Source organism: Pleurodeles waltl, chromosome 12 (genome assembly GCF_031143425.1).
Source record: "Pleurodeles waltl isolate 20211129_DDA chromosome 12, aPleWal1.hap1.20221129, whole genome shotgun sequence".
Lineage (NCBI taxonomy): Eukaryota > Metazoa > Chordata > Amphibia > Caudata > Salamandridae > Pleurodeles > Pleurodeles waltl.
The window spans coordinates 513,528,890-513,550,085 of record NC_090451.1 but is presented as its reverse complement, the minus strand read 5'-3'; the positions used below and the strand labels follow the sequence as shown (position 1 = coordinate 513,550,085).

The 21,196-nt window shown below is 42.4% G+C and overlaps 1 protein-coding gene across 2 annotated transcripts in view; it reads right to left on the bottom strand.

Moving 5' to 3' along the window:
- Positions 1 to 21,196, bottom strand: part of DRC7 (dynein regulatory complex subunit 7) — a 156,989-nt gene that overhangs the window by 19,888 nt on the left and 115,905 nt on the right. For both annotated transcript variants that reach the window (XM_069217357.1, XM_069217358.1), the window contains exon 12: positions 9,148 to 9,374. In XM_069217357.1, coding sequence (XP_069073458.1) covers positions 9,148 to 9,374 — 227 coding nt within the window. The remainder of the gene's footprint in view (positions 1 to 9,147; positions 9,375 to 21,196) is intronic.

The following is a 21,196-nucleotide window of genomic DNA, read 5'->3' as shown; positions in this document are numbered from 1 at the left end:
TTTAAAAAAATATACCTTCTTAAAAAGAAAAAATAATAAATAAAGAAAAGTGAGTTGATAAGAGGCACAGGTTCATAGAGATAAGCCAGCAGCTCCATGTGGCAGATGAAGATGACAGGGGACGGCATGGAACCATGAGGGACTCCACAGTTGACAGTGATCTTTTGGGACCTGGAGGTGCTCATGTGAACAACTTAATGCCAGTTTGAAAAGTAGAAGAGCTAGTGAATGACATTGCCAGTGAATCCCATTCAAGACTCCATAGTGCGTATGAGGGTAGGATGGTTAACAGAGTCAGAGGCATTTGAGAGATCCAACAATATCAGGAGGCAGTGGCTTTAGTCATCTCATCTTCATGATCGGGTGGGCATTGTCTAAGACGTGTAAGATGGCAGTCTCTGTAGTGCTGTGTGATTTGAAGCCAAATTGGTAGTCTTGCAGGAGATGGTTAGAGTTAAATTGATCTCAGAGTTGAACACCGAGTGCTTTTTTATCACTCTTCCTGGTAAATGGTAAGCAAGTCATGGGCTGGTAGTTCGCAAGGTCATCAGGGTTTATTGTGGGCTTCTTTAGGAGTGGGAGTATCTGGCTTGTCTCGAGTGCTCCTAGTAAGATGTATTGAGTGAACAAGGTAATGACAATGGTGAATAGGGATGAGAGAGCTTCTCCACAGAGAGCTTTGATGAAGGACAACTATAAGAAATCATCTTCTTAAGAAGCCCAATTTGAGGGAGTTGAGAACGTCTGCGAGACTTTTAAGAGATATGGCTCTAAAGGATGACCAATGCAGGATTCTAAGAGACATAGTGGGTATAGGAGATGAAGCATTCTTGGTGTTTTGATGTGGTGTCAGATATTTTGAACTTTTTGTTTACTGAAGAAGAGATTGATGGCATTGCACTTTTCTGTGGAATGAGGAATAGGTATATCTGGCAGGGGGGTGATGCAGTGCTTGACTGTTTTGAAAAGCATTCTTTCTCTGTTTGTGGCTTCAAGGGTTCTATTGGTTTAGTACTTTGCTTTGGCCGATGTGATGAGAGGTCTGAGTGTTGCAAGGAGGGACTTCAGCATGATGAGGTCACCTGGAGTTCTGTTTTTCTTTCATTTTCTTTCCCGTCTCAGAATGGACCATTTATTTATAGCAAGAGCTTTAGAGTACCAGGGTGCTGAAGGATTTGGATTGCACTTCCATGTCTTAATAGGGGCATTGATGTTCGCATACCTAGTTTTCCAAAAAAGAATTGAAGTCCTTTAGAAGGGTGCTCAGTCATTATGATGTCTATTGAGAAGTCTGAAGATTTGCTCTTCTCTTTTGTGTTAAGCTTTTTAAAACAAAATCTGTTGTTAGACCTGACAGCCTTAGAGTGGTCATCCCTAGCTTTTTGCCTGCTTCCCTCCACTTTTTAGATACTGTTTTTGCTGGTTTTAAGACTCTGCACACTTTCCCACTACTAACCAGTGCTAAAGTGCATATGCTCTCTCCCTTTAAACATGATAACATTGGATCATTTTAATTGGACTATTTAATTTACTTATAAGTCCATAGTAAGGTGCACTACATGTGCCCAGGGCCTGTAGATTAAATGCTACTAGTGGGCCTGCATCACTGATTGTGCCACCTACTTAAGTAGCTCCTTAACCTTGTCTCAGGCCTGCCATTGCAATTCAACTTGGCATTTAAAAGTACTTGCCAAGCTTAAAAACTCCCCTTTTTCTACATATGTCACCCCTAAGGTATGCCCTAGGTAACCCATAGGGCAGTGTGCTGTGTAGGCAAAAGGCAGGACATGTTCCTATGTAGTTTACATGTCCTGGTAGTGTAAAACCCCTAAAATCATTGCTGTGAGGCCTGCTCCCTTCATAGGCTAACATCGGGGCTACCCTCTACCCTCATATTCTGTTTGAGTGGTAGCTGCTGATCTGAAAGGAGTAGGAAGGTCATATTTAGTATGGCCAGAATGGTGATACAAAATCCTGCTGACTGGTGAAGTTGGATTTAATATTACTATTTTAGAAATGACACTTTTAGAAAGTGAGCATTTCTCTGCACTTAAATCCTTCTGTGCCTTACAATCCACGTCTGGCTGGGTTCAGTTGACAGCTTGCGTGTGCTTTCACTTAGACACACCACAAACACAGAATACTCAGCCTCACTTGCATACATCTGCATTTTGAATGGGTCTTCCTTGGCTGGTGAGGGTGGAGGTCCTGACACTTGCATGTCAAAGGACAGTAGCCTGCCCTCACACAAGAAACTAACACACCCCCTACTGGGAACCTGGCAGACAGGATTGAACTGAAAGGGGACCTGGTGCACTTCTAAGCCACTCTTTGAAGTCTCCCCCTCTTCAAAGGTACATTTGGGTATTTAAACAGGGCCTCTGCCCCTACCAACTCAGACACTTCCTGGAGAAGAGAACCTGAACCAGAACCTGCATCCTGCCAAGAAGAACTGCATGGCTGGCCACAGAACTCACCTGACTGCTTTCTGTGGAGGACTGCTGCCTTGCTGTTGCCCTGCTGCCAAAGTGCTCTGCAAGGGCTTGGATAGAGATTGCCTCCTGTTTCCTGAAGTCTCAGGACCAAAAAGACTTCATCTCTACAAGAAGGACTCCTTGTGCGGTGAAAATCGATGCACAGCCTGCCAGAAACTATGCACAGCCTACATCGTGGTGAAAAATTCACCGCACACCAAACCGGAATGATGTAGCCCGACTTCTCAATAAGAAGATTCAACGCACGGCCCACTGGATCGAAGCATAGCCAAGGCAAAATGACGCAGCCCAACTTCCAAAGAGAATCGACACAGCACCTGCCGTGCGGTAGAAATTTCCACGCAAAGCCCACCGGATCGACGCAGCCCCTGTGACTTCGTCCTGTCAGCACCGGAAATCCAGGCATCGTCCCTGGGGCATCCGAAAACCCCGCAACCCAAAGAGGATCCACGACCGAGTGTCGGAAATCGAGGCACAGCCGTCCCTGCGTGAAAACTAAACGAAGCATCGCCGTGTGCAGCCCGAGAAATCGATGCACACCTCCTTGTTTTCCACGCATCTCCTCCTTTGTGGAGATTTTGAACGCAAACCAGGTACTTTGTGCGTGAAAGAGACATTTATTGCTTTTACAAAAAAAATACACTATATCACTTTTACAGTGATATCTCAACATTTACTTATTGCATTTTAATCGTTTTGACCTGTATTTATCCAGATAAATATTATATATTTTTCTAAACACTGTGCAGTGTTTTTTTGTGGTGCTATTGTGTTATTGCATGATTTATTGCACAAATACTTTACACATTGCTTTCTAAGTTAGGCCTGACTGCTCAGTGCCAAGCTACCAGAGGGTGGGCACAAGATAATTTGGATTGTGTGTGACTTACCCTGACTAGAGTGAGGGTCCTTGCTTGGACAGGGGATAACCTGACTGCCAACCAAAGACCCCATTTCTAACATCTGTTTATTGAGTTAATTAATTAGGAAAATGTGCAAACAAACAAGCAGTGATAAACCACAGTAGGCATAGATCAATATGGTACATGACAGTTTCAAATGTATGGTAAGTATGCGGTGCAATTGTGATGTTTTCAAAGCAGTGACACATTTTCACAGACCCACAATCTACTCAACCCCATTAATGGCATCGTCTTGATCACTTCCTCCAACTCTTTTGCTTTCCAAGAGGACCACACCTTTTCCCATTTCTTGGGGTATCCTCTGCTCAAGTAGATCGTTTTTTGGTGAGCAAGCACCAACACATTTCATTTGGCAGTCCTGTAACTTTGGCAGGTCTATCGCTCCTGACTTCTGGGCTATATTCCTCTTAGTCCCCCCAAGGCTGCGGGACATCCATAGTTTACTATATCGAAGTGGTGGTTCATCACCCAAATATTGAGTATTCAACATTTGATTGTGCCTAGCATCTGGTAACCCCTCAGTGTGCATTGTTGCTCTGATGGAGGACGAGTAGGGTTATATTCGTGGACAGGTCCAGACCACGTGTAGGAATGCTCCCCTTTCCCTACAACCCGTAAGCAGGCCGCCATTGGACATCTACCTATGGTGTGTAAAGTGGTGCATGAATAATAGGACTGATGTAGCTGGGCCAATCTGCAGCTGAATTTGATCGCGATTTCCAGGGGGGTTCCAGGGCCTCCTCCTATTCATCTCTTTAAAATGTCCTGCGTCTGCCTCCCATTTGGCTTTAAGAGCCAGCATGGTATCAGGAGCGTTATTTAACAACTTTCTATATATCAGGGAGAAGGCTTTCTTGCACAGCCGTTCCGACAGAATACAGTCATCAAGTGGGAATAACTCCTCGATGGCCGGGTTAGCAGGTATGTGTGTGGCAAAAGCATATTTGAGTTGTATATATTTATTACTTTGCATAGGCACTAGTTAGTATTTGTTGGTCAGTTTGGTCAGGTTCAGTAGTCCATTTCCCTGCCAAATGTCACCCAGATTGGCAATTCCCATCAATTTCCATTTGGCGAAGTCCTGTAGTTTGCCTACCTCTGACAGGAGGTCACTGGACAAAAGAGGGGTCATCTCCCTCAGTCGGCCCCTCCATTCCAAATGTGCAGTGACCTCCCTCCATATTTGGGTGACTGTTCAGGTGTGTACAGGGAGATTACATGCTAGTTTAGCCTTATATAGTGCCCCCTCATAGCTCTCTCTACTCCATGCAAATCTGTCCAAACGTGTCGCTGGGTCGCCACAGGGTGGAAAGACCCAGTCATTGACTACCCCCAACTGCGTCATCCAATAGTATTTGCGTATGTCAGGGAGGCCAATCCCTCCATCATACACCCTCCCGGTAATTTTCTGAAGGGCGATACAGGATGGGCTATCTCCTCAAAGTAAAAGTCTGAGGGCGGCCTCTGTTCTAAGGTAAAAGCCTTTGGGCGCCAGGTATGGGGTGTTTTGGATTTTGTATATCATGCATGGGAGGGTGATCATTTTGAACATTGTGCCCCCCATACTTCCCCGCTCCCAGGAGTGGGAGCAGCAAGGTCCTCCAGTGCTGTACAACTGTCTCAAATTGCTCCAGGTTGGGTTTAAGGTTATTCTTGTAAAACACCTCTGGTCTTGTGTGACGTATATGGCGAGGTATGTAAATCCCTCATATATCAAGAGCATAGGGATCTCGCCCAGTAGGACTGGTGGGGGGGATACGTAATTAGGTGCATGAGTGATTTTTGCCAATTAATCCTGATCTCTGAGAGGTGACCGAAGATGTGGAGAACTCGCATTAGCCTTGGGATGGTGAATGTGGGGGCTGTGACATAGAATACAAATTTGTCGGCTTCTCCCATGTATTTCCATGTGTTAGTTGGTCACCCCTTATCCAGCTCGCCAGATCAAACGTTAGTGGGGGAAGCGGGCATCCCTGTTGTGCCCCTCATTGTAGTTCAAATGCATGCAAAATCACTCCATTGACCCTCACCTGCGCCTCTGGCCCCTGATATAGAATTCAGATCCTGCCCAGGAAAGCAGAGCCAAATCCAAAGGGCTCCAAAACTATGTGCATATAATCCCACTAAAGGGTGTCGAAGGCCATGGAGGCATCCATTGACTGAATCATTGTGGAAATATTGTAATCTTCAGAGCAGGCCATCACCCCAAATAGTCATCTGAGGTTGAGTCTGGTGCCTATGTTGGGCATGAAGTCCGAATGATACAGGTGGATCAGGGCGGTTATGACCTGCCTAAGTCTTTTGAGTTCACCTTGGTTTGTTTGTAGCTTGCTGAGCACGGAGATATCAATGGTGAAGAAGTTGGTCCGTTCGAAGACTTGGGTTGGTCCAGTGCTTAATTTGAGCCATGGTTGCCAGTGGGGGACACCAGCACTTTTTACTGAGCGCAAGAGAGGGAAATTACATGGATTGGAAAGATGGAGGAAGGGAAAGATGGAAAAACTGTCATGGGGACAAAAGCAGGAACTTGCAGGAGAGAGAAATAAAGGGAAGAGGGAGGGTCCTATAATGAGTTAAAGAGGTATGAGGTGGTTTTAGAACTACCAGCCTTGGTATTCCATGTGTTGAGTTTTAAGTGCACTGGTCGCAGGCTTCTGAGCAGAGTTTCGGGCACCGGCATTCTTTCTTTCACAAATTAAGTACTGAGGAGGTCTGCATTGGATTGTGTTGTTTGTGTGACATCCTGTACCATGTTGGAATCTCAATGAGGTTGAGCAGGGTGTCTCTTGTGTTTTTTTAATCTTGTGTTTGTGTGGTTGAAGACACCCAAGAGGATGTTATGGGGATGTTGAATGGATAACCTGGCAAGCAGGTCTGAGAAATCATCAATAAATGTTCCGCCTGGGAGATCTGTAGATGAGATGGAAGTTAGAAGTCAGATTTGCAGACAGTGGAACATAGCATGTCAGTAGATCCATGGAGTTTAGTGTTACTTGCTTGAATAGGGTGCAGGACCTGGAAGATTTATGGATGACAGTGAGGCTTTCTCCCTTCTTATGTGCAAGGTCTGTGTGATGGATGCTGTAGCCTGTGAGAAGAAGAAGAACTAGCATGTTCAAGAGTGTGGGGATGGAACATGTTTCTGGGATGAAGAGGGCACCAAGCTGCGAGAGGAGTTGAGGTCTGTGATGTCTGGTGCATAGAGTACTGCAAAGCAAATGTTAATCAGCATGAATGTGAATGTGTATGCTCTAATTTGAAGATGTGTAGTGGTTAGTGTTAAGTGTACAAGCTGGGTCTATGTGTTATGTGAATATTATGTAAGTGTTTGGGTTGTCTAGGTCTGGGTGTCATTGTGGGGCGCTGGACAATGCATGGTCTGTAGACGTAGATGATGGGTGAATGAAGGCCTCTTACCCGAGTCCTTCTCTTATAGATGGTTTTGGTGGGAAACCATTGAAACCCTTATATCCCGCTTCTCCAGCTCCCTGCAGTGCTCAACACAGACAAATACCATTAGCTCTTAGAACACCTTGAAGCCCATTTTATACTTTTACAACCATGTGAAGGGTTGACATTTTCCTCATGCAGTATTTCCATTATTAGCTTTATTGAGCCTGGGACTAAAGGTATCACAGGCCTTCATGGACCTCTGTGTTAAAACATCTCTAATATGTATCAGATGATCCAAGCCTTGTGACTCCACTAGTTAAATAATAATGTAATGCGGTAATGTCATCAAGTAGTAAGATTCAGAATGGAAACTTTGGCAGAGAAGCCAGTGAGTATGACCTTCATGCTGCTTCTGAGGTTGCGTTTCTGCTCACCCCATAATGCCTTGAATAGTGGCCTATGTTGCATGATCATATAGAGGACATGTATTCAGCATACAATCTCTGTCAGTAGCAGGCATACATGTTTTCCTTTTTTCTGTTGCAAAAGGTGTAGTCTTCATTTTAGGAAAAGATTGCTCAGATGTATGTGCTGAAGGGACTGAATGGAAGAAAATACAAGTGAGGCAACTCAATTGGTTTGAGGAGAAGCCAAAGCCCTACTGTACATTAATGTCTTTGATGCTATATTTTTCAGTGTCAATGGTCTTGACAGTACATACCGTCTTTGTGACATCCATTTTGACAGTGAATGCTTCAATGTCCAGTGTTTTGATATTGAATACCCTAATGGCAATCTTAACGATGACTACTCAGTAGGTCTGGAACTCTTCATTGTGGATGAAGCCTGGGCTTTTTTTTACCTCTTAACTGCATTCCTTCTCATATTTCAATGTCCCTTTGAGTAGTTTCTGAAAATGTGGGCATTCTGTGACATAAAGATTATCAGAAAAACATGACATGGGGATGTGGATCTTTCTGAAACTTCCTTTTTTATGTAAGGATAGTACTTCACAAAATGAGAAAGCATTGTTCATCTATAAATATAAAGGACAAAAAAGTTGTTGCAGGAAAAATGGTTGAGAAGAGCGACCCTTCCCTACAATGAGAAAAAAATCATGAAAGTTGTGTTAAGCTACCTTGAACGTAGAAAAGAATGGCCACTCAAAAACCAAAACAATGGCCTATTTGATACACAATTTGCCTGGTTTGCTTGAAGAGTTCGTGTAGTTTTCACTATGTGAAGACTGACTGTTCACTTTCCTTTATTTTCTTTCACAAATGGCAATATTGGAGGTTCATGGGCGTGACCTCTTTATTGTTAAAACCACATATCCTCTAAAACAATTCAAACTCTCCCTTTCTAACTACACCATGCACCCAGAATTCTGTCACAAAGATTCTAAAGAAAGATTGAATTTGCAATACTGCACTATGCCACTTATGTAAATTCTGGACTTGCTTAAGAGACACTTGTTTCTTTTTCTGTATTTATTTGTCTTTATAATTCTTTGAATGCATTCAAGATCACTTTGCCAGAATGTGGACACTTTAGTTACCTAATATGGCTTGGTAGTACTCTTCTCCCACCCTAGCATTTTCAGCCTCATCACTTATTCTGGTAAGTGTGGATCGCATTATGGGTCTCCTGAGCAGAACGTATGTCTATGGTACAACAAGGCCATATCTCTAGAAAAATGTATTTCACAGTTTTTGTTGAGCATATATATATCCTCTGTCTTGAAGCTGTAATATCTGTGATAGGACTTTCACATCTTTCAGAGCTATAACACTGAGGAACATGTGCCCATAGCCATATCTTTAGCAAGCAGATGATAAAGTAATAGCTTGCCTCATTGGACTCACTAGTTATACCTCTAGCAATAAGACACCCAAAGAACAAGTCTGAACTCTCAGGACATATTCCAACCAGAAAATTCCTAAGTAACAGCATTGGCTTTAGGGATCCGGAAGACATGTGTACAGCTCACCCAAACTAGCATATTGTTTACCCATTCTAAGCGGATCTGCCACTAGGGATATCTAGGCTGTATCATTTCAAAGGACTCCTGGATAGATCCTTTATAGGTCTTCCCAAATTAAGCCTCCTGCTATAGGATGCCCAGTCGTACAATTTGGCCTGATGTAGTATACTAGAAACATACAAACTCTATTCAAAGATGCAATTTGAACGCACATAACAGTACAGTTTTAAACATAATATTTAAATTGGAATTAGCAGGCAGCAGATTTGGGAGCAGAAAAGCAGTGTGACAGTATGAATCTCATTAATGATGAGCTATTAGCAGACACTCTGACTTTCGCATTCTAATGTACCTGAATAGGACGTGGGTTGGCTTCCATGGGCATGCCTGCAATGACTACTTTCTTGGGTCGCTTGCTGAAGACAGTGTGGCGATAGTATAAAAAGTCTGGTCGTCCTTCAAAATGCTCTGTCATCTCCAAGGGCTTTTCCTCCCGTTTCTTCAGTCCATCCACTCGCGGCTCATTGTAGAATACCATGGTGCGTTCAGTCTCAGGCACCATGTTCTTATAGACATGAGCTTCAAAGGAAGACAGAAAGAGAAATACAGATCTAACTACTCAGCATGGCAATACTCCAAGTAATATTTCATCACCACTGTACTGAATTGCCATACTGTAAGAACAGGAGTGGCCAAGGATTATGTTTATTCCTGGGAATTATTATGATGCAGGCTTGTCATACTTGTCTATGAGTCTCTTGATCTTCTCCATGTCCCCAACAACTAACAAATCATGTTTATCATGAGAAACACTAAACGTGTGACTTCTTACACTGGACTCAGTCTTACGCGCAGCTACCTCATTGTGACCTTTCACAATGTATTCCCAAATTACCAACTTTTTAATGTGATTTCAGCCATATGAAAATAATCATTACTGAAAGATACATTTTCAAATGACCATTTTCCATGCAACCTAGTGCAGTTCTGAATCCCTCCCCTGTGGAGTAGCTTTCAGGGAATAATAAAGGCCTCTGACATATTGATCCCGGTGAGTCTTGACATTAATGTCCCCACACCCATCTCCAAATACACCTGTCAGGGACAAGGTATCAAATAACATGTAGCAGGAAAATAATGGAAAATCAATAGAGCCTCCCACTTTGTCCTTTTTACTGTCAACCTCTTTTAAATATCAAGCATTTTGCACACATTTGGATTTTCATCTTTTTCTGCTGCCAGGCCCTCAGAGATTAATTTGGATTAAAGATGTTGACCTTTACCCTTTTTATAGGTCGAGAATGGTTTTAAATGTGCCCAAGCTCAAATCAAGAGAAACACCATTGGCTGGTCCCTTCTTCTGGGAAAAAGGTTTACCAGCCTCAAGCCTGATCAATCCGGTCCTAACAAATCATCTTTCTTACCCAAAATCTTTATTTTCCCAGATAGAAAGAACATGAGATTAAAATTCTCCTGCATTTCTTCTGTTACTCCATTCTGCATTAGTTTCAATTTAGGACACAATAAAACTTACCAACTGTCAGTAGTATTAGTTCTGAGGGATTTTTTGTTCCTTTTGTAATTATATGTCTTTCGAGTATCTCAGCAGTAGGTTGAGACGACCAATCGATTTGTATGCACTGTCATGGGACCCACTGGTGCCATTTATACCCCCAGTATTAACAGCCATCACACCACTCAGACTAGAAATGGCGGAGAACATAAATTGCGCTGCCCCAGCGGATCCATTGGTTCTCAGAATTTTACTGCCGTGTGGATGACAGAAGATCTGAGAATTTTAGGGAAGATGGGAGGGTGAAAGAATGAGTACTGGGAACATAAAATCCATTAGAATGCTACAGAAGGTACATATTTTTTCATCTAATGAATACAACTTGTGCCGCTGATTTCTTACATTTAAAAGAGTACCCAGAAAAAAACATACTTAAGATGGAGGGGTCTGAGGTAAGAAAGCAAGGCTAGCCAAAAATATGATAAAACAATAATCTTCAAGATAAGGCATTTGCCCTGATATCTGAATCAAAGCAATAAAATATTACATCAAAGTATGACAAGTTATCATCACATGCACCTGGTCTCAAGAAAGCAGATCTGGCTTTTGTATGTGAATATTCCTTTAAGCAGAATCCTCTTAGCTGCTTCGTAGCTGTCCCTAATGCTTGGCATTGTCCATTAAGACACTGCCATATTGGTAACCAAAAAGTCTTCTATAATTTCTATAGACAGCACATACTGAAATGCTATATTAGGGTCCAGACTTTGCAGCCTCCTTTCCAATGAAATGAATGAGGGTTCGGAAAGAAGATGTGACATTAGAATAGACTGATTTCAATGTTGCTACCAGCTTAGGTAGGAAGGGTGGATTCACTCTCAAAGTCACTTTGTTACTGGAATATCCATTGAAAAGACCTGTAACTTCCTCATCTTCTCAGCTGCAGGTATTGTCAGTCATCAGGAAATGTGTTTTAAAGTCAAGCTACTTGACATCCTTATTATTCCTTGGCTGTGCAGGCAAAGCTATGGACTCGCTAATACTAGGTAGAGATCCAAGTGAGCACTTTGATAGGCATCCATTCACCAACCCTCTCAAAAAATGAGAAGCCACAGGAATCTCACACAAGGAAATTGCACAAAGAGAAGGCTAATCTGGTTTCATCAAAGAGAAAGAAAATGTTGTCGGCCTTTAACAGTTAACACAAAGATGTTTTTGCCTGGCATCGACCATAATATCAGCCACCTCCTCTCTTGATCTAAACAACAATTGCACAACGTTACAACATAAGTGCAACACACTGTTCCTACTCCTGGGACAGAAGCAACAGAATGACTGCCTGACTGAGCAACTTTTCCTAGCCAATAAATTTACCATTTGTGTTGTGGTCACCAAGCATCAGTGAAACACAGATCAATACCCTGAATAGTACCAGAAAAGACTGACTTCAGCAGCTACTTTATCCTTTGTGGAAGAAGCTGTAGGCTTCACTGGAAGCTGCTTGTTAGCTGTTTTGTTAATACTGCCCTATGTAACACATTATCCATCTAATTACTGTTTGATTAGATACAGGTGAACTTTGCCACCCAAACACTAGATTACACATAAATGGGTTCACCCTCTCTAAATCTTTTGTTCTTCCTAGGTAATATGTCTAAGTCTTCTTAATATGAAATGTATGAAGACAGCGTCACACAGGCTATGAGCTTAGCAAAAAAAGCGCAGGTAAACTAACTTTGGTTCGTGTGAAAATATAATATACCTTTTGAATATAAGCAAAGATAGGTAGTTAGGAATATTTCATCTCTATGAAATAACACATACAATGTTGTGTGATAAAGTCTATATTTAACTCTACCAGATATAATAGCTATCAAAATGCTGATAAATAAATGTATGTAGAGATGTTGGTATGTATATATAATGTGTGTATATATATATATATATATATATATATATATATATATGTATAAAACATACACAAGTCTTTCAGAATATCTTCCATCTTATGAATAACAAAAAAGAACATAACTCATAATAGCGGATAGATAAGCAAAAAAAAATAAAAAATAACACCCAATCTCGCAAAATGGAAGAAAAAAGGCAATGAGCCATTATCGTAGCATTCTTCAGGTTGCAACCTGTCTAGATACACCAAATGTAAAACCTACTCAGTTTGAAGACAGAGCATCTTCTGGCAGACTCAAGTGATGATAAAGCCAGACTTGACGAACCAGGCTTCAATGTTGGGTAGTCATGTAATTGGGGGGCACAGCAGTCGCCGATAGCTTTGCCTGACATCTGTTGAATCAATGTTGTGCAAAGAAGTTTGAGTTCCTGAATCACCCTGCGGCTCAGTGGTACTGGAGCTACATCACAGTGGAATGTCTTTGACCAAGAAATCCACAATGCATCCCCAGCAATTAAAGCTATGGAAACCTGCAGGCTCTCCGTGGCCATCTTTTCTTTTTAGATGCAGCATACCTGTAAGAAATTGATTATTTGGCAAAGGGGCGGATTACTATCCAACTCAAGGAATAATCACAATCCTTGTCAGGGTGAACCTTCAAAGTCACGAGATTACCCAAGAGCAACCCTTCGTAGCAGTGGCAGACAGGCGTAACTTAGGACAATGAGTAAAGTATTTGTGCAGTACTCACATGCCCTTAACTTGCGCTCACTTTTAATGTTTTCTGTTACTAATCTGCAGCTAATGTTTACATGCTGCTAATAACAATCCTTGTGGAATTGTAAGAATTTTTTTAACTTTTTTACCTTAAGAATTTACTTGGGAGGAGGGCAGGTCTAGTCATCAGGGTTCTCTGGTCCGACCCTGCTACATAAGACACTCGGGGTGAGGACGCACAAAGCGGGCGCCATCAGGACGCCAATGGTGCACCAGAGGCAAATCTGTCTGCGCCTGCCCACATTCGACCAGGGCCAGAGACGCTGCTGGTTTTGCACAATGATTCAAGTATACTCTGCCAAAGAACTGAGACATCTCAATAAGGTGCCTGGTATAAAGTGTTTCCATACACCGCATGTGCTCCCAGGCGTTTGCAAATAATTTAATGTCAGTTTGGGATACAGTGTACCCAACCTTACAAATAAGGAGTCATTAAAAAGTATACATCATGCTCATAGGGTCCACATCAACTTACCTGATTGCAGGTCATTGCCCAAGCACTGTTCTGAGCATTTGTCTTTCTAGAAGACAAGAAATCTGACACCATTTTTCTTAATGAAACATGGCTCTGAGAAGAATCAACCTCAGACATTGTTATGTGCCTCCCCCAAGGCTATTTCATTACTAGATGTGATAGAAATAATAGAAGGGGTGGGGAGATCTAGCTATTGTTTTAAAAAATGATCTTAAGGGTATTTTTTGCCCATTGAGATCAAGGGTAGCGAGAGTCTTCAATTTTCACCCGAATTCTCTCCCACTTTTACATTCTCAGGCATCCTCACATGTCGTCAGGGGCAGTTCCTCAGCTAATGCGGAGCAGCGTCACCCCACTTGTTTTTCCAAAAAGGAAAGACAAAATGATAATAACGTACATTACGCTATTATAATTTGTTTATTTCCTTGGAGTGCAGGGTGGGGCTGGGCTGGAGGGAGGGGACTAGAGGAGAGCTATGTGCACACAAAGTTCGTATGTCTGTTTGGCCGTCTGTGTTGGGCCGACCAAAAAGACATGCACACTTTGCATGTTCTCTACCCAGCTGTATAGCACAGCCGGGTAGAGAACATGCCCAGGCTCTCATTACCAGTCTGAGTAGCGAAGGAGGCCTCTCAGACCAATCACGACAGTGCTGTCAGAAGCGTTGTGATTGGCTGGGAGCCTGTGCAGCCGCGAAGAGAAAGAGAACAGAGCCTCAAAGGTAAGTGTTATTTTTTTAATGTATTTTTTTTTTTTAAACACCCCCGTCCCTTCGCACCCTGTCCCCCCTGCCACGCCTGTTCACTGGCAGCTGCCACTGCATGTCGTCCCACGGGCCTTGCGACACAATTTGTTCAGGCACTCATGGAAATAGTTGCAGAATGGAGCCTGCGGAGATCAACTTTTACCTTGTTAAGAGACCTCAATTTACAAATTGAGGACAACAGTGATGTAACGGCTACTAGGTTAGCGCAAGATCTTGCAGCACTTCAGTTAAAACAAATAATTAAAACACTCACACATAGTAGCGGCCATCTTCTCTATCCGGTCTCCGTAAAGATTACAAGTTTAACCCCAAAAGGTGCAACCCTGGTTTTATTGTCAGATCACTACATAGTTCCCTTCTGGCGGCTAGACTCTCCTAGGAAAGCATACAATCATTACCGCCTCCAGAAATCTAGATGGGTATGATCAATCTTGATGTGGGTAAATAGATGAGTAATCTTAATGATTCCTCCTCAGTCATGAAGGGAGACACCTCTAAATGTATAAAAACTTTGAAAACTGGCTAACAGAGTATTTGAATCCTTCAGCCCCATGTAAACCACAAAAATCCAAGCATGACTAGTGGCCGGGCTCCATAGTATACTCTAGCGCTTACAGAACTAGCAAAAGAGACAAACAAAAAGGAAACAATCTGGAGGAAATTATACGACAATCTAAACAAAGAAATTTACAGAAAAGTAATGAAAAGATACCAATATGCTATAAGATAGGGCAGGATTCCCATTTTAATATAAAATAGAAAATTCTATTGATTCCTCTAAGGAAATGTATTAGATAATAAACAGACTAATGAAGACAGCCACTTGCATGACAGGCCCCCTCCTTCTGTTACTCACTGTGATATGTTTGTAAATGTTTTTACTAATAAAGTAATTCATATCTTAAACTCCTTGCCAAAAACGACAGTACTAAGCCCCACCGCATTAAGAAATTCAGTAACCACAGTTTCCCGCCTTAATCAAGGAAGATACAGAAGGGATTCTAGCTTCTATAAAATCAGGCTCACCACTAGATCTAGCCCAACCAGATATTTTGATAAAAGGCGGCATCGCTATCCTCCCAGTACTTACAGACATCCTGAACAATTCCCTGGCCGGTGGCAATGTTCTTCCTTCATGGAAGCATGCCATAGTGAAACCTTTACTATAGAAGTCTACTGCTGACCCACTTCTGATAGAAAATTATAGACTGATCTCTCTACTTCCCAGTGCAAGTTAAGTATTGGAGAAACATGTCAATAAGCACCTTTCCAACTTTTTAGAAAAAAATCAGTCCTCCATTCCACACAAACAGGCTTTAGATCAGGAAGCAGCGCCGAGACCGCTCTTCTAATAGCCACAGAGGAACTCTGGGCCATTTCAGACTGAAGTTGCTCAGCAGCTATGATTATGCTTGATCTCAGTGCAGCTTTTGACTCTGTGTCACAACCTATTCTCATTCAAAGGATGAAGGAATGTGGAATTACAGCTGCCTCCCACAATTGGCTTGCAGCTTTCCTGGAAAAGAGTAGCTTCCAGGTCTGCGAAGAATTCCTCTTTTCTGCTACTTAACCTATTGACTGGGGCATTCCACAGGGCTCTTCACTAAGCCCCACACTTTTTAATTTATATATGCTTTCCATGGCTGAGATAGTGCAGGCACACAGCCTTGCATTCGTGCCATATGTTGACATCACACAGTTTATTATAGCTCTCATTCCAGAAACAGGGCAGGCACCCTTACAACTAAATTCATGCTTAAAGCAGGTTACAGAATGAACATCAGACAGCAGTTGGAAGCTCAACAGGGAAAAAACAGAGGTGCTGGTTGTTTGTAACAACCTCTCTAGGTGGAACCCAGGCAAGCCCAGATTCCTTCGGAGAATGCCCACAACCCTCCAAGGCAGTGAAAAGTTTAAGTTTTTGGCTGGATAATAATTTGTCAATGGAAACTCAAGCTAAGACATTTCCAGCAATGTGTTTTGGACTGTTGACAACTCTAAGGAAAGTCATTCAGTGGCTTCCTCTAACATTGAGAGCGATCAACTCTTGTCTTGATTATGGAAACTCCCTCTTTTTGGGAAGCCCCAAGTATGTCATAAGATGACTGCAGGTCATCCAAAATGCTGCTGCATGAACTCTGCACAGACTCCCAAAACATTATTCAGCCGTCCCAGCCTTAGCTGACCTACACTGGCTTCCGGTGCAAAAATGGATCCATTTTAAAGCTCTAATATGAGGAAAAGGCTCCTCCCTTATTTGGCAACATCTTATCTCCCACATTTCTAGGAGGCCTCTACAATCTAGAAATGTAAAGTTACTGACAGTACCTAAGATTAAAAAGGTGAGATGTGTGGGGGATCCTTTGCATATCCGGCTCCCACATTATGGAATAATCTCCCCATAAATCTTAGATTGGAACAACCAGAAACCACCTTCACGAAACTCCTGAAAACACATCTTTTTTAAATGTCGGCTTTGTCAGATCCTCTGGATGAGTCAAGGAACCAGCAGGTGTGTCTGTCTCAGCGCTGGGAGGCCCATAAGGGTAACTGTGTGCTATACAAAAACACCTGGACTGAACTGAACAGTACATAAATCGTAATAAAAAGTAAAAATGCAAAACAATAAAAGTCCCAAAACGTATTAGAAAATAAAGTAAAATTGAATAAACAAAATGACACCGATAGGACAACAATCCAATAAGCCAATAAGGGGAACCAGAGATATGACATTTTAAAGTTTTAAGGAGGAAGAGTGCCAAGAAGCATAACGTCCCAATGATAGTAAGTGGTCACAGTATACCGGGACCTAGGTGAAATGTGATGCTGACCATGGTGGAGTGCGGGTTGGATACTACAGTCAGGCTCTCCTGGGTCAGATTTGACCTTTGAACTTAGTCCTGTAAGTCACAATGAGCCACAGGAGTGTGCTTTCAAAGCCCCCGGGATCACAGGAGAGGCACTTAGAGACTCACAGGGTGGCAGGCAGAGGCCAACAGCATGGTCCAGGACATGTCCAGTTGCTACTAGTCAATTGAGCAGTTGCAGGAATGGCCTCTGGTAGCGTGTTCCCAGTAGCTTGAACAGGAGGTCAGCCTTACTACATTTGGAGTCCACTTCTTGGTCCTGGGTACAAGAGCAATCAGGTCTATTCCTTCAGTGCTCTTCTCAGGTCACAGACAGCAGTCTCAGTTTTTTTAGTTCTTCCGCAGGTCCAGATTTATTCTGACATGGGTACCTGGACAAGCCAAATTTATGCCTGGCAAGATTTTGTGGGTGGGAAAGACACCAGGGCACGCCCTAACATGAGGATAAAATTCCCAAGGCCAACCCTACCCACTTTTGGCATTTTCAAGATGGCAAAAGTCTTTGGCTACACTAAATTTTGGCTCCAAGGGCTGGGCATGTGTGTGTGTAATGTACTATAGTAATCCTAGTGTCCTCCCACATCTAGCACCAACATTCAGTTTGAGGTAACCACTGTACCCCTAATAAACCCAGAGACAGAAGTCTGGTAGAACAGAAGTATAGTGTTCGAACAGCCACACAGTGGATACACTTGCTCTGGCATACTGTTTCTCTTCCTTTCAAGTGCTGCCAAAAATATTATACAAAGAGCTCAGAGGCATCATTTTCGTAGGACAAAGCAGAGTAAATCAGCAACCACACAGTGGAAACATAACAATTGTTTTGCCATCCTGTTCTCTGCCTTTCAAGTGCACCCCAAATTGTTATTTGTAAACTCAGCAGACCTGTCAAGCACGAGTTGACACTATAATGTCAAAAAGGATGCTCACAGCCCCCATCCTGCTTATTCGCTGTGGTTCAGTGAAGTCAGGTCTGCCCTTCAGATCAGTCTATTGTTTGCTCCGACAAGCATTTTAAATACTCAGTGCTAATCTCTGGCTGGAAGAAGTTTGAGACCAAATGCAAATTAGCCTTTAGGGACATCAGTCAGGATAAACTTAACTTTCTTATGGTTACTTTTCCATAATACTTAATAACAATCAGACTTCACCATTGAATTGGATTTTTGATAGCTATTAAAATAGTTGTTGAATCATTTTTCTAGCTAGTCCCATTCCCGAGATACAGCATTAGAAATTTTATCTGTACTGTGGTTTTCGGCATAAAACAGCTAGGCCTTCCACAGTGAAAAATAGGTTTTGGGATGGTATGCACTGTAAGGACATGTTAACATTACATTTTACATGTCCTACTTTTAAATACTATAACCCCGCCTTGTGAACTACAAGACCTACACAGGGGTGATGTATTAATGCTTAAGAAGGAGGTTATGACATGTCAAAAGAGTTTATTTTGACAGGTATAATTGAGGGTGTTTAAACTGCCATAGTCAAGCTACAACGTTAGGCTGGAAGCCATGTTTTATACATTATCCAGTGTCACTGTAGTGGATGCTCTGAAGGCCACTAGTGACATCTAACCTACAGGCCCTGGGTACATTTTGTAACATATACTAGGGAATCATAGATAAGTTAAATATACCAATTAGGAATATGGAAATTCAACCATATTTAAGGGGGGGCCCTGGCGCTTTACCATAGATTAGCAGGGTTAAAGTGCACAGTGTTCTAAAGCCAGTATAGGGTCAATTAAAGGGCAAAAAGTGTGGAGTGGCCACACAGAAAAGATGGATTTCCTACACAATCCATCAATTTCTACAATCTCCTAAAAAGCTGAACACTGTGTTTAGCACTTCTGTGATTAGTCCCCACTTATGGTGTTCACAGAACATCCTGCATAGAGTGTCTTCTTTGATGTTTTGCATTCCTGGCAGATGAACAGCATACAAAGACATTTCTTTAATCAGGAACCTATGTCAAAGAGAGTGAGCCTCACTGGATTAATTCATAGTCATGTTGACCATCTGAATCTACACCTGTTTTATCAGAACTAAGGGGAAAGAAGCAATCCAAGATAGCTGCACTACTCTGAGTTAAGACCCTGTTTATGTGAAATATACTTTATGATCCTAACCAAACATGTGCACTTTCGTTTCTCCTAGATGAGCTCACCAAACTTAAAGTAACACACCTGTAACTATCAAAATGTTTGGATTCTCTTCTTGAATAAATGTTCTGCATCAAAATCCACCAGCAAAGACTCCTGTGCCTTGTGTGTCATGACCAACGTATCCTACCAGTCACCTGATATATTCTGTAGCTTTGTCATTTGTAACCTAGAACTTGGAAACAGAAAAGTGCAGAATGCCATTGTTCCAAGCAGTGCTCCCCTTGCTGTCAGATTTGTGTCCTTTCTGTCATGCCTCCAATCCTCACACTGCTGCAGGTACTGTGCAACCCTACCTACTCTCCCCCTTAAGTTCAGTCTGGCCCAGACAGAAGCATAGTGCTTTTGGTCTGACATGGGGCCAAAAGCAGCCCTATCAAAAGTGTTCAAACAAACCCTGCCCCCTTCATCTCTTCCTTCTCTTTCCAATCATTCTCACTTTCCTATTATCTCTCTTGTTCTTCCTTTCTGCTTCTCTCTCTTGCTATATCTAGCCCTCTCATGCGCTTTATCCCGCTGTGCCTGTTGCTATAAACCCCACAGAGCTGGAGACAGAGGTGGCCCCTGCCAACCTTCAAACCTGTCCTCCAACGGCTCCCGGCCCTGCCCCCCCCAGACATACCCAATAGAATAAATGGCCAGTGTGGTCCTGGTTGCACATGCAGACTCAGTCTACATTCTAACATAACCATTGAAGGCATCCCAGGTGATACTGCTCTAGGCATCTAAGAGTGGTCTGAAAGCATCAGGCCCTGTTTTACCAGGTGCAGATCAGCCCTCACACAGCCCCTCTGGCACCATAGGGGTAGCAGTCAATGCCCCATCCCATCAAAGTCACAGCTTCCCCCCACCACAAACATCCTGAACTGTGAAGCTGATATTTATCACCTGCTCAGGGTGGGTGCTAAACATCACTGGCACAGCCCCTACAATCCAGGTCTGCATACTTATCCCCCATTCCAGGTATTAAGTCCTTGTAATGGCCTGATGCAGATGTGGGGACACTAAGCCAAAATGGAGAACCTGGATCCCGGTATCCCTGCACCCAACCCTGGCAATTCCTAATTAGTGCCACTCAGTAAAATTCACAGTTAAGGTCCCAAAAGTAAATGTATGGCATTGATAGATAAACAAGACTCCCCAACAGAGTCAGCAGCACACTTTGTTTCTTGGTAGAGGTGCAGCGAACAAAAACACACATTAAAAATGAAACAACTTAAAAAATATATTTGCCACGTCTAGAAGCAAAATAATCTGTTATTGTCCTGGTTTTCCTATTAATCTCCCATTCTCTCACCTCCATCTCTTGGGTGTCTAAGAAGGAACTGGCAGCGGGGTCACAATTACCACTACCCAATAAGCCCAGTGCCCTAAATGCTACCGTCCTCAGGCATTGTACTCCTTTCACCATCACTCTACACTTTCTACACTATTGTTCTTCTACAACGGTCTACCCTTTACATCATCAAGAAACCCTTTCTTTTCTACCCTCCCAGCACATTATTACTGTAGAAGAAATTTAGGAAACTCACACTATTAGAAGATGTAATTGGGCTAATAAGCACCCACAAATGTCCAAGAAAAAGCTATTGACTACTTTTTCACTGTCTGAATCTTTTATTCTTATACACAAACATTTAGGAAAACTAATTAATTTAAATCATAATTCTTAATTGAACTGGCTTATTTCAATTCTTTTGTTTGTAGCTGGTACATGCACTATTTTTTTTTCTTTCTAAGTCGACATGTGTTTCATCTTCTAGACTTCCAGAGGATAACTTTATGGAACAGTGTTTTATAAGTCAGTGGATCATCAAAAACAGGTAAAGGTTTTGCAAATTATTCTCTAAACCAAATGAGTACAACTGGAGTACCTCTGAAGTCTCTATCACCCCCACGCTGTGGCAGGCTGATTAAAATTCCTAGG